This window comes from Symphalangus syndactylus, chromosome 6 (assembly GCF_028878055.3).
Source record: "Symphalangus syndactylus isolate Jambi chromosome 6, NHGRI_mSymSyn1-v2.1_pri, whole genome shotgun sequence".
Lineage (NCBI taxonomy): Eukaryota > Metazoa > Chordata > Mammalia > Primates > Hylobatidae > Symphalangus > Symphalangus syndactylus.
The window spans coordinates 54,351,665-54,365,155 of NC_072428.2; the positions used below are offsets into that span (position 1 = coordinate 54,351,665).

General features: G+C 42.5%; 1 protein-coding gene across 4 annotated transcripts in view; it reads left to right on the forward strand.

The window, feature by feature from the left end:
• Nucleotides 1–13,491, forward strand: part of MRPL48 (mitochondrial ribosomal protein L48) — a 76,413-nt gene that overhangs the window by 28,778 nt on the left and 34,144 nt on the right. For 2 of the 4 annotated variants that reach the window (XM_055282908.2, XM_055282910.2), the window contains exon 4: nt 10,925–11,013. In XM_055282908.2, the coding sequence (XP_055138883.1) occupies nt 10,925–11,013 (89 nt within the window). Of the gene's footprint in view, nt 1–7,653; nt 7,675–8,252; nt 8,311–10,924; nt 11,014–13,491 lie in introns of those variants that run through there. The other 2 variants (XM_063641390.1, XM_055282909.1) reach the window with 2 other exon arrangements.

Sequence of the window (13,491 nt, forward strand, 5' to 3'; positions counted from 1 at the left end):
GCGACAAGACTGAGACTGTCTCAAGAAAAAAAAAAAATGAGGCTGGGTGCTGTGGCTCATGCTTCTAATCTTGGCACTTTGGGAGGCCGAGGCGGATGGATCACTTGAGGTCAGGAGTTCCAGACCAGCCTGGTCAACATGGTGAAATCCTGTCGCTACTAAAAATACAAAACTTAGCCAGGTGTGGTGGTCACACGCCCATAATCCCAGCTAGTCGGGCAGCTGATGGAGAATCCCTTGAACCTGGGAGGCGGAGGTTGCAGTGAGCCGAGATGTCTTGCCACTGCATGTCAGCCAGGATGACAGAGCAAGACTTGGTCTCAAAAATAAATAAATAAATAAATAAATAAATAAAATAAAAAAGTGTTCCATCTGGAATTATAAGTAGAGCATGGATACAGTTTCTCCCCCTTAATGAATGAATGAAGTCAGTTGTTTCAACATTTATTAAAATATCCATGTTTTTGGCTGGGCGTGGTGGCTCATGTTTGTAATCCCAGCACTTTGGAAGTTCGAGGTAGGTGGATCACCTGAGGTCAGGAGTTCACGACCAGCCTGACCAACATGGTGAAACCCCATCTCTACTAAAAATAGAAAAATCAGCCGGGCGTGGTGGTGCTCCTGTAATTCCAGCTAATCAGGAGGCTGAGGCAGGAGAATTGCTTGAACCTGGGAGGCGGAGGTTGCAGTGAGCCGAGACTGCGCCATTGCACTCCAGCCTGGGCAACAAGAGCGAAACTCCATCTCAAAAAAAAAAAAAAATCCGTGTTTTTCCTGGAGGTTTGAGAATGTAACCTTTATCATATTCTAAGTTCCTGTGTAGATCTGGGATTTTTAAATTTTTTATTTAGAGTCAGGATCTCTCTTTGCTGCCCAGACTTTGATGCCATCACAGCTCACCACAGTCTTGAGCTCCTAGGTTCAAGGGATCCTTCCACCTTGGCCTCCCAAAGTGCTGAGATTACATGTGTGAGCCACAATACCCAGCCTAAGTCTACGACTATTTTTTTTTTTTTTTTTTTTTTTACTTAAAAAGTTTTAAAAATAGAGACTAGGCCTCCTGCCTTGGCCTCCCAAAGTGCTGGGACCACTCACTCTGTCACCCAGGCTGGAGTGTAGTGGCACCATCACAGCTTACTGCAGCCTCAACCTCCCAAGCTCAAGCCATCCTCCCACCTCAGACTCCTCAGTAGCTGGGACTACAGGCCTGTGCCACCATGCCTGATGTTTATTTTTTTATAGAGACAGGGTCTCCCTACGTTACCCAGGCTGGTCTTGAAGTCCTGAGCTTAAGCAATCCTCCTGCCTTGGCCTCTCAAAGTTTTGGGTTCACAGGCACGAGCCACTGGGCCTGGCTTGGAACTACTTTTTAAACTTCATCTTGTTTCATTGATCTGTATATGTATTTGATGCCAGTATGAAACTGTTTTAAAGCTTTTTGGTTACTATAGTTTTTTAGTATATTTTAGTTTTTTATTTTTGAGATGGAGTTTTGCTCTTGTTGCCCAGGCTAGGGTGCAATGGCATGATCTTGGCCCACTGCAACCTCTACCTCCTGGTTCAAGCGATTCTCCTGCCTCAGCCTCCAGAGTAGCTGGGATTACAGGCATGCACCACCATGCCTGGCTAATTTTGTATTTTTAGTAGAGATGGGGTTTCTCCATCTTGGCCAAGCTAGTCTCGAACTCCCAACCTTAGGTGATCCGCCCGCCTTGGCCTTCTAAATTGTTGGGATTACAGGCATAAGCCACCGTGCCCAGCCGGTGGCATATTTTAGTATCTGGTAGCTACCTAATTTGGAGGTAATTTTTTGTTTATTTTGTTTATTTATTTATTTTTTTGAGACGGAGTCTCACTCTGTCGCCCACGCTGGAGTGCAGTGGTGCCATCTCGGCTCACCGCAACCTTTGGCTCCCAGGTTCAAGTGATTCTCCTGCCTCAGCCTCCTAAGCAGCTGGGATTACAGGTGTGCACTACCATGCCTGGCTAATTGTTTTTGTATTTTTTTTTAATAGAGATGGGGTTTCACCATGTTGGCCAGGCTGGTCTCTAACTCTTGACCTCAGGTGGTTCAGCCGCTTGGGCCTCCCAAAGTGCTGGGATTACAGGCGCGAGCCACCATGCCCAGCCTGTTTATTTTGTTTTTGAAGTTGGCATCAAATAGGGCATGTTAAATTGCTATTGGAAAAGATCGAATAGGAATCATTTTGAAAAGATACGTGGGGATAGTAGCATAATTTTTTCAACATTTTTCTATTTGGAGAAATTTAAGTTGTTACCAAGATTTTGCAATGGAAACAACACTGTGATGAACATTCTTGGGCAATATTTGTGCCATTGTCTGATTACTTAGGGTACATTTCTGAAAGTAGAACTATTGGGTCAAAGGAAATACACATTTTTAAAGCTGTTGATGTGTATTACTAAATTGCTCTCCAGAAAGATTGCACCATTTTATACTTCTCTGTTTGAGAATCCCTTTTTACATGCTCATCAACATCGAGTATTATTTTTAATATTTGCTAATATTGTAGGTTAAAACCTGCTTTCCCTTGTGTTTGGAATTTTCATGTCTTTGATTACTAGTTGGTTGAACATATTTTTGTACATTTACTTGCTATTTATTTATTCTTTCCTTTGCCCATGTTTCAACTGTGACTGGAGAATACTAGTCCCTAGAAGGTTCCAGGGCCCAGAATAACTCACTAATGTTGGCTCACCAAGATAATTTCCACTTGAAAGCACACAGTTTTGTTGGTATTTTTTATAGGTTCTTTCAGATATATATTTTTGTTGTTGTTGTTTTTGTTTTTGAGAGAGAGAGGATCTTGCTTGTGGCCCAGGCTTCAGTACAATGGCATGATCATAGCTCCCTGCAGCCTTGAACTCCTGGGTTCAAGCAATCCTCCTGCCTCAGCCTCTTAAGTAGCTGGGATTACAGGTATGCGGTACCATGCCCAGCTAATTTTTTATTTTTTAAATTTTTTGTGAAGACAGGGTCTTGCTGCATTGCCTAGGCTGGTCTTGATTTCCTGGCCTCAAGTAATCTTCCCATCTCAGCCATCCAAAGTGTTGGGATTACAGGTGTCAGTCACTGCACCCAGCCTGAGATATCTTTAAAGTCAGAAATTTCAAAATTGAATTACAATGATGTTCAGAAAGGAAGAGTAGGGAAAGTGCCCCATTTCTGTCTTCACCCATCCACTCCGTGTGTGGGCTCTGGAGACCATTCCAGCTGCTCTATCCAAGGAGGGGCTTGATTGTGGTGACCATCTTTTTCTTATTGATTTAAAAATAATAGACAGATAGAAGTAAATATATAAAACTAGATCTAAAGAGACAAGGTGAAGGGAACAGTGCTCTCATTAAAGCATGAATAAAAAGGCAGAAGCAGAGAAGCATGGTATATTCAGATTCAAGTAGTTCAGTGTAATTAGAACAACTGAAAGAAATTTGAAAAGAAATTTTGAAAAATGTGGGCAGCTGGCAGGGACAAATCATTGCAGATTGTTTTGGTAAAATATCTTAAGAACCATTTTTGTTTTGTTTTGTTTTGTTTTTAAATATACACTTACTGAGCACATACTGTTTGCCAGATGGTGGCATTGTTTCTGCCCTGGAGGGCCTTACAGTCTGTTGAGTGGAGAGAATAACCTATAATTAGCTTCTTGGCTGGGGGCTACCCCAATTTTTTTCTTTCCCTACCTGCATAGCCCTGCTAAAAATGCTTATCCTATTTCTGAATGAGAAATAATTAAAACAAAGTTGTTTATCCCCATCCTGGATTGATGGGTTTAGTTCTCAGTTTAATAAACAAGAACATTGAAGGACAGTTGTCTCTGGAATATGTAAAGGAAAGGGGAATGCTGTGGGAAATGTCATTGCGTGATTACATCTTATAATTGTGATAATTGAAAGATTTTTAAAGCCTCCATTTGAAACCCTGGGGTTTTGTGTCTTTCTTTAGTAAAGAGTTGCCTTTTCTCTCAGGAGGCTGCAATGTTAATGTGACAGCAGGAAACCCACTTATTGACATAACGCAGGGGAAAAGAATTCAGTTGAACTTATTGGAAATCAGAGGCTTTCAAACTTGTAAATTTTATAATTAAAACAACTGGCTAATTAAGCGGTTTAACCACTGGTAATTTGACCAAAACCTTTCATTTAAGGGGGAGAATGGTTCATTTAACAGTGGTTTGAACCAGCTTCTTAATTAAGCAGCTGCTCTAATTACAGGAATTGCTCCAAACTGAATTTAAAAATGCCTCCTTGCCAAGGAATTCCAGTAGATAAGAGGCAGAGGCAAACATTTGCAGTACTTTCACCTACGATGTGTTATCATCGCAAAGATCCTTTTTGGTTCTGCTTTTTGAAATTACAGATAGATGATTGAGTTTCTATGTACTACTTAAAGATGGTGATTGACATGAGTTTTCTTTTTTATTTACATAAAACGTTTTATTATATAATGGAGGCATGATAGAGCTATCACTATGAATTAAACTCTTGATGATCTTTGTATATTTAGGGCAGCAGAAGAGTTTCACAGAGATGGTAACATTTGAGCTGGCTCTGGGGGCTGTGTAGAATTTCACTGTCCAAGAGTTGTAGTCCCAGCAGGGTAAACAGCCGAGGAGGGCACAGAGGCATGAAAACTGCAGCAAGAATGGCAAGTGTAGCTCTGTGGCTGGGGAGCAGGGTTTTAAAAATCTAGAGGAATGGGAGAATGAGATGAAGCAGTTAGATCTAGTTTATAAAATCAAGATCCTTAAGTGCTTACCTAAGAATTTCAAACTTTGGGCAACAGAAAACCATCAAAGTTTTACCTTCTGTCTCATTCATTGTTGTCTTTACAGTGCCTGGTATAATACCTGACAAATAGTAAATACCTATATTTTAAAACAATTGTCCAGCCTGGGCAACATGGTGAAACCGCATATCTACAAGAAATCCAAAAATTAACCTGGTGTGGTGGCACGCACCTGGGACAAATTAAATTGGCATGGTGGCACGCCCTGTAGTCCCAGCTACTCGGGAGATTGAGATGGGAGGATCACCTGAGCCTAGGGAGGTCAAGGTTGCAGTGACCGAGATCATGCCACTGCCCCCCAGCCCGGGCAACAGAGCGAGATCCTGTCCCAAAACAAGCAAACAAACAACTGTGTGTGTGCAATAAATAAATGATTGGATTAATGAAAGAGAATAACATGATTAGATTTTTATTTTAAAAGGATTAATCTGTCAGCTCTCAAGGATGGAATAGAGGAGAGGGATGTTGGAGGGTATAGGTGCAGGTCAACAACTTAGCAGGGGCTACCAATCTAATCTTACTTCCTTCACATAAGAATCAAAATGATCTTTTAAAAATATGTATCAGACATATACTTTCCCTGCTTATGGCTGTTCAGGATGAAATACAAACCTTTAACAAGGCCCAGCACGTTTGATTCCAACCACTACTCTGGTGTCTTTCTTTTTTGAGACAAAGTCTCACTCTGTTGCCCAGGCTGAAGTACAGTGGCTCAATCTCTGCTGACAGCAAACTCCGCCTCCCGGGTTCAAGTGATTCTCCTGCCTCAGCTTCCTGAGTAGCAGGGACTACAGGCATGTACCATCACACCCGGCTAATTTTTGTATTTTTAGTAGAGACAGGGTTTCACCATGTTGGCCAGGCTGGTCTCAAACTCATGACCTCAAGTGATCATCCGCCCCAGCCTCCCAAAACGCTGGGATTTCAGGTGTGAGCCACTTGCCCAGCCCACTCTCATCTCTTAGGTGCATTCTGTCCCTCTCACTTTGCTTCAGTCACACTGACAGCTTTTCTGTTCCTTGAATGTCCCAAGCTGTGTGCTACATTAGGGCCTTTACACATGCTGTTTTCTCTGCCTGGAACACCCATCCTCCATTTTTTTCATCCAGTACACTTCTATTTGCCTTTCCAATATCTCATTTTATTTATTTATTTTTGAGTGGATAATATATATATACAAGGAAAGATTTTAAAAGGTGCAAAGGAATATAAGTAACTCTCTTGCCTTTCTAGCTACTTCCCCCCCACTATCCCCCCTGGGGTAACCACTATTATAATTTTCTTCTGAATTCTGGTTTCAGTTAAAATCTCATTTTTTCACAGAGGCCTTCCCTGATATTCTATTCTAAAAATAGGTCTATCTGTTGTATCACCATAGCCCTCCATGTGCTTTTTGTTTTCATCACTTATCAGAATTTGTAATTACTTTTTTTAGGAGAGAGTGTCTCGCTCTGTTGCCCACACTGGAGTACAGCAGCATGATAATAGTTCACTGCAGCCTTGAACTGGGCTCAAGCAATCCTCCCACCACAGCCTCCTGAGTAGCTAGGGCTATAAGCACATGCCACCATGCCCAGCTAATTTTTTTTTCCTTTTTGTAGAGACAGGGTCTCTTCTATGTTGCCTAGCTGGTCTTAAACTCCTGGCCTCAAGCGATCCTCCTGCCTCAGCCTCCCAAAGTGCAGAGATTACAGGCATGAACTACCTACCACACTTGGCCACAATTTGTAATCTTATATTTACTTTGTGACTATTAGTCTAATGATTCTCTCCTCCCACTAGACTATAATCTCCATAAGCAGAGTTTTGTTGGCTTTGTCCCCAACCCTTTGCACAGTGCCTGGGATATCATTAGTACTCAATAATTAAGCCCTTCCTAAGCCTTGCCTGTTTCTCTAAGCTCATCTCTTGCCACCCTGATCCTCTTGCTCTACTTTAAAATTCTCTCTGGCTCTTTCTCTGCCTATACCGTGTTTTCTCCTAACTCCTACTTATCTTTCAAGTTTTACTTAAAAGCCACTCACTCTAAGAATCCTTTCCTGGCACTCAAGTTCATCTGAAGTGCCCCTCCCGTGTACCGTGCTTATCATAGACAGCCCTTATCACCTTGCATTGATATTAGTGTCTGTCTTCCTAGGTGGCAAGTTCTGTATTGCAGGGACTTAGTCTTTGTTCATTGTTATAGCCCCAGCTTCTAGGGCAATGCATGGTACCTATCAAGCCTGCCATGGATATTGGGTTGGTTGTACACTGCACAACTCTGGTGTGTGCCATTCATATGGTTGTGCGGTATAATTGTTGCTGCCTACCCTGATAGGTAATAATAAATATTTGTTGAATGGATGATCATACTTTGGAGAGTTCAGTGCTTTTTAGGAGGTCTTATTTTGAGTCATAATAAAATCTTCTTCGATGAGATTCATTTTCAAGGTCCTGGCCTGAGGATCACTGTATACCCATCAAAGAGATTTGGATATCAGCTCCATGGGTGGGTCCTCAAGTTGGAGAGTCTAGAGCCCAAAGTCGCAAAAGGTCAAAGGTCTTAGATTCAGAGAGATGAAACTGGGGCAGCAGTCAGGAAGATACCTTGGTTATATTCTGTGCTCTTTGGGAACCTCTGGCCAAAAATACCTCCCTATTCCTTACATGGTAAACTCTTACTCTGCTTTCAAGAATGCAGCTGTTTCCTCATCTGAACCTATTCCCCTGCACCCTGCACCCCCCACCCCAAAGGCAGAGTTAGTTTTTTCTTCCTCTGAGCACCTGTGACATTGCTCACGTGTCCATTAAAGTACTTAGTACACCGTAAAGTGATTATCTGCTTTCCCATCTTCCTTTCATAGTATACCTCGAGTATCTCAAGGGTAAGTAGCATATTTTATTTGTTTTTGTAACTGTCTCAATGTCTATACAGTTATTGGCATGTAATTGTAAATGTGGACTAATGCATATCGTGGAAGGGATCCATGATATTTCTGGGTTGTCTTGATGAAATAGCGTGGATTGTAAATGTGGGGAAGTTCTCTGAAGCCAGGACTGTCTCTGATAGACCTCAGACGGAGCAAACCTGCTTGGAAGCCCATTTTAGAAAAGAGAGGCCTAAGAAAACTTTCACTTGATGTTACTTAGATCAGGAATCCCCAAACCCCAGGCCATGGACCAGTAAGTGGTCTGTGACCTGTTAGGAACCAGGCCACACAGCAGGAAATGAGGGGCAGGTGAGCCAGGGAAGCTTCATCTGTATTTACAGCCCCTCCCAGCCACTTCCCATCACTCAAGTTATCACCTGAGCTCTGTCTCCTCTCAGATCAGCTGTGGCATTAGGTTCTCATAGGAGCATGAACTCTTTTGTGAACTGCACATATGAGGGATCCAGGTTGAGCACTACTCCTTATGAGAATCTAATGCCTGATGATCTGTCACTGTCTTCCATCACCCCCAGATGGGACTGTCTAGTTGCAGGAAAACGAGCTCAGGGCTCCCACTGATTCTACATTATGGTGAGTTGTACAATTATTTCATTATATATTACAATGTAATAATAATATAAATAACATACACAATAAATGTAATATGCTTGAATCATCCCAAAACCACTTCCCCACTCCTCACATCTGTGGAAAAATTGTCTTCCATAAAATTGGTCCCTAGTGCCAAAAAGGTTGGGGACTGCTGACTTAGACTTCTTCACACCATCTTGTGTTTAGTACTCCACAGAGTGGTGACCCTGAAGAAATGAGGGCAGGACCACAGCAGCTTGAAGATCCCTCTTCAAGGAAGGACTTGCTGCCCATATCTTGATGCCATATACACATACGTATAGATACACACACATACACGTTATCCTTTAACCCTCTTTATTATCCTCATTTATAAACAAAGAAGAAACAGTAGCTCAAAAAAAATTGGTGAAAGTAACCAGAAAGAAACAGGTGGGACTTCTATTTAAACTCAGGTCTATCTGACTGAACAGCCTGTGTCCATAACCACTAGGTTATAACACTTTTGATTTCTAGAATACAAAAATCTAGCTTGACCTGATCTGATTTCAGTTTCTTATCTCTACCCTATCTTTTCTTTTCCTTTTTTTTTTTTTTTTTTTTAAATTTAGAGACAGGATCTCCTTATGTTGCGCAGGCTGAAGTGCAGCAGCTATTTGCACTACAGCCTCAAACTCCTGGTCTCAAGCAATCCTCCTGCCTCAGCCTCCTGAGTAGCTGGGACTACAGACACATGCTACCACTATGGCTATCTGGGTCTACCACAATGTATCTGTATATAAAGACCCCCCCCCCCTTTTTTTTTTGAGACGGAATCTGGATCTGACACCCAGGCTGGAGTGCAGTGGCATGATCTCAGCTCACTGTGGCCTCCGCCTCCTGGGTTCAAGCGATTCTCCTGCCTCAGCCTCCTGAGTAACTGGGATTACAGGTGTGCGCCACCATGCCCAGCTAATTTTTGTATTTTTAGTAGAGATGAGGTTTCACCATGCTGGTCAGGCTGGTTTTGAACTCCTGACCTCGTGATCTGCCTGCCTCGGCCTCCCAAAGTGCTGGGACTACAGGCGTGAGCCACTGCACCTGGCCAAGACCCTATTTTTTTAACCCAGTAGTAGCATACCTACATACTGTTCTACACTTTTGGTTTTGGTTTTTGTTGTTGTTCACTTAACGATATTTGTTGGAAGCTGTATTCAGATCAGCACAAATAAATCAAGTTAGATGTTTTGTAAAACTTTATGGCCGGGCGCGGTGGCTCATGCCTGCAATGCCAGTACTTTGGGTGGCCGAGGTGGGCGGATCATGAGGTCAGTTCCATACCAGCCTGACCAACATGGTGAAACCCTGACTCTACGGAAAATAGAAAAATTAGTCGGGCGTGGTGGCACGTGCCTGTAATCCCAGCTACTCAGGAGGCTGAGGCAGGAGAATCGCTTGAACCTGGGAGGCGGAAGTTGCAGTGAGCTGAGATCGCACCACTGCACTCCATCCTGGGTTACAGAACGAGACTCTATCTCAAAAAAAAAAAAACTTTATGGAACTCTATGCTATTCCTCTTTGCTGGCTATTTTTGCTGCCTGTCTCTTTCTCTATATAGTCAGTTAGAAAACTTCAAAAGGGAAGGAGAAAGGATTTTTTTTTCAAAAGAATAAAAGAAAACCTCAAAAGGATTATTGCCTGTTGAGGAACAAGAAGAGATGAGAGCCCTCTGAGAATGTATTTTATCCCCTTACTGCCAGTGGCTTTATCAGGAGAGAATTTCTCAAAGAAAGATGAGTAGTGGGGATTGCGCATATTCTAGGAGCCAAAAGGAGAGAATAAGGGGACAAACTGAGAATCAGTCCAGGATCAATAAATATCTATGGTTCCTTAAACCAACAAGAGATCAGCTACCACCAAATCTTCCCAGTCCTGCAGTGGAGAATTTGTCCCCTCAAATCATCTGCTGTTCCCAGAGGAGCTTAGAAAGAGGTTTTAATATAGTTATTGTATGTTAAGGAAATTAGCGTTTCTCTGTTATGTATGCTTTGTACTTTTTCTTGTCATCTATTCCTTAACTTTATTTATTTATTTATTTTGTGTTGAACAGAAGTTTTAACTTTTTATATAGCTAAGTTAATTGATATTTGATTTCTAGATTTTGTTTCATGCTTAGAAAGATCTCTGAGATTATTTTTAAAAATCCTTACTGTTACCTTGTTTTATATATGTGTGTGTGTGTGTGTGTGTGTGTGTGTATTTTTTTTTCTTTTTTAAATTTGTAGTCCAGGCTAGGCATGGTGGCTCACACCTATAATCCTGGCACCCTGGGAGGCTGAGTTGGAAGGAGCTCCAGACCAGCTTGGGCAACATAGCAAGACTCCAGCTCTACAAAAAATAAAAAATATTAGCTGGGCATGGTAGCACATGCCTGTAGTCCCAGCTACTTGGGGTCAGGGGGTGGGGCGTGGGCCGAGGCAGGAGACTGTCTTGTACCCAGGAGTTCGAGGCTGCAATGAGCTATGAGATGGCATTACATCCCAGCTTGGGTGACAGAGCAAGACTCTGTCTCTTAAAAAACAACAATAATAGCAACAACAAAAAAAGTAGGTTTGTCTTATTTTCTCTCTTTTAGGTGGAATTCTACTAAGTACCAGTCGGCCCTACAAGACAAAGCCCACCCATGGCATTGGAAAGTACAAGCACTTAATTAAAGCAGAAGAGGTAAGGCGCAGGGGGAGTCTTTTGGAAAAGGATAATGTGCAGCTTTTGCAAAAACCTGAAGATCAGATATGTATAGTTTTGATAATATTGGAGCTAGAAAGATAGAGTTGCCCCTCAATCCTTGCCAGTTATTAATTTGGAATTTCCAGACTGGAGATGTTTCTACCAACTTCCAATCTTATCCCTAGGCCAGGTTATAATAGTAAAAAGCAAATGGTTTTAACTTTTTTTTTTTTTTTTTGAGACAGGGTCTTAGCTCTGTCACCTAGGCTGGAGTGCAGTGCATTATCATGGCTCACTGCAGCCTTGATCTCTTGGGCTCAAGCGATCCTCCCACTTCAGCCTCCCAAGTAGCTGGTACTACAGGCTCTTGCCACCATGCCCATATAATTAAAAACATTTTTTTATAGAGACAGGGTCTTGCTGTATTGCCTAGGCTGGTCTCAAGCTCCTGGCCTCAAGTGATCCTCCTGCTTCAGCCTCTGGAAGCATAGGGATTACAGGCATGAGCCACCATGGCTGGCCTGATTTTATTATTTGTAATACTTAAAAAAAAATCTTCCTAGTAGTATACTTAGTTCAGTATGGACCTCATAATGGAAATGATAATTCAGTTTAGTTGAGTGAATGAGTTGTGGCAAGTAGAGGTAGATTGATATTTTCAGCCATATAACTGATTCTTTTTTGTTTGTTAGTTTTTTTGAGATGGAGTCTCGCTCTGTTGCCCAGGCTGGAGTGCAGTGGCGCGATCTCAGCTCACTGCAACCTTTGCCTCCCGGGTTCAAGCTGTTCTCGTGCTTCAGCCTCCCAAGTGGCAGGGATTATAGGCATGCGCTGCCATACCTGGCTAATTTTTGTATTTTTAGTAGAGGGTTTTACCATGTTGACCAGGCCAGGTATTGAACTCCTGACCTCAAGTGATATGCCTGCCTTGACCTCCGAAAGTGCTGGGATAACTGATTCTTACTGTATTTTCTTTTCTTTTTTTTTTTTTTTTTTTGAGACAGAGTTTCACTCTTATTGCCCAGGCTGGAGGGCAATGGCGCGATCTTGGCTCACCGCAGCCTCCACCTCCTAGGTTCAAGCAATTCTCCCGCCTCAGCCTCCCGAGTAGCTGGGATTACAGGCATGTGCCACCACGCCTGGTTAATTTTGTATTTTCAGTAGAGATGGGGTTTCTCCATGTTGGTCAGGCTGGTCTCAAACTCCCGACCTCAGGTGATCGGCCTGCCTCAGCCTCCCAAAGTGCTGGGATTACAGGCATGAGCCACCGAGCCTGGCCTCTTATTGTATTTTCAAATCTAAAATAGGCCGGGTGTGGTGGCTCACACCTGTAATCCCAGCACTTTGGGAAGCTGAGGCAGGCAGATCTCTTGAGGTCAAGAGTTCAAGACCAGCCTGACCAACATGGCAGGAACCCCGTCTCTACTAAAAATACAAAAATTAGCTGGGTGTGGTGGCGCGTGCCCATAATCCCAACTACTCGGAAGGCTGAGGCATGAGAATCGCTTGATCCCAGGAGGCGGAGGTTGCAGTGAGCCGAGATCACGCCACTGTACTCTAGTCTGGGCAACAGAGTGAGACTCTGTCTCAAAAATAAATAGAGAAATAAATTATGTGCTTCTTGAATCCTTTATCACAGGTAAGTGGATATTAGTTCTAAGCATTATGAAATTATTTAGCCCATTTCTTTGGCTCCAGTTAGATTTCTGTGTGTGTGCAGAGGATTTTCTTTTGGGGTGGATACAGCATGCAAGGTATAAGATCTGGCTTTCAATCTCAAGCCTGTCACTTCCTGCAAACAGTACAGTGGGGGAGATTTTGGGGAGACTTCAACATCTCTTGGTTCTTTAGCTTATTTTAATGCTCCCACGCAACCACACATATTTCCTATTTACCTCTCGCTTCTTGGCAAGGTCCAATTCCACTGAATTTGGGCCTTAGAAACCGCTAACCTTGCTGTGTTCTTCTGAGCTCATCCTTACAGTAAAGAATTTCAGGAGAAGAACATTACCACCTGTCAGGCCTGTATTGGGCAGGCTCCCAGCAGGAAACAAATGCCCTACTAAAATTGTTCCTTTGTAGTGGGAAGTCTACTGAATTAGGAACAAGGAAACTTGTGTTCTAGGCTTGGTTCTGCTGCTTTTCTGACTTGTGACTTTGAGTCAGTCAACCTTCCCTGTCTAGGCATGGCGGGTCCTGAAATTATATGTAAAATGTTTCTTGTAGGTGAATTTTTCTGGGAAGAGAGTCCATAGTTTTTATCAGACTTTTCACAAAGGTTGAGAAATTCTGGATTAGAATATCTCTAAGACTAGAATTTCAACTTGTATGTCATGTAACTTCATGATGCTGTGCAATATTTATTGAATATCTATTATGTGCTAGGAACTCTTGATGCCTTGCCTATTCAAGAGTGAGTTGCAAAATAATTCTTTTTTTTTTTTTTTAAATAGAATCTCTCTGCTGCACAGGCTG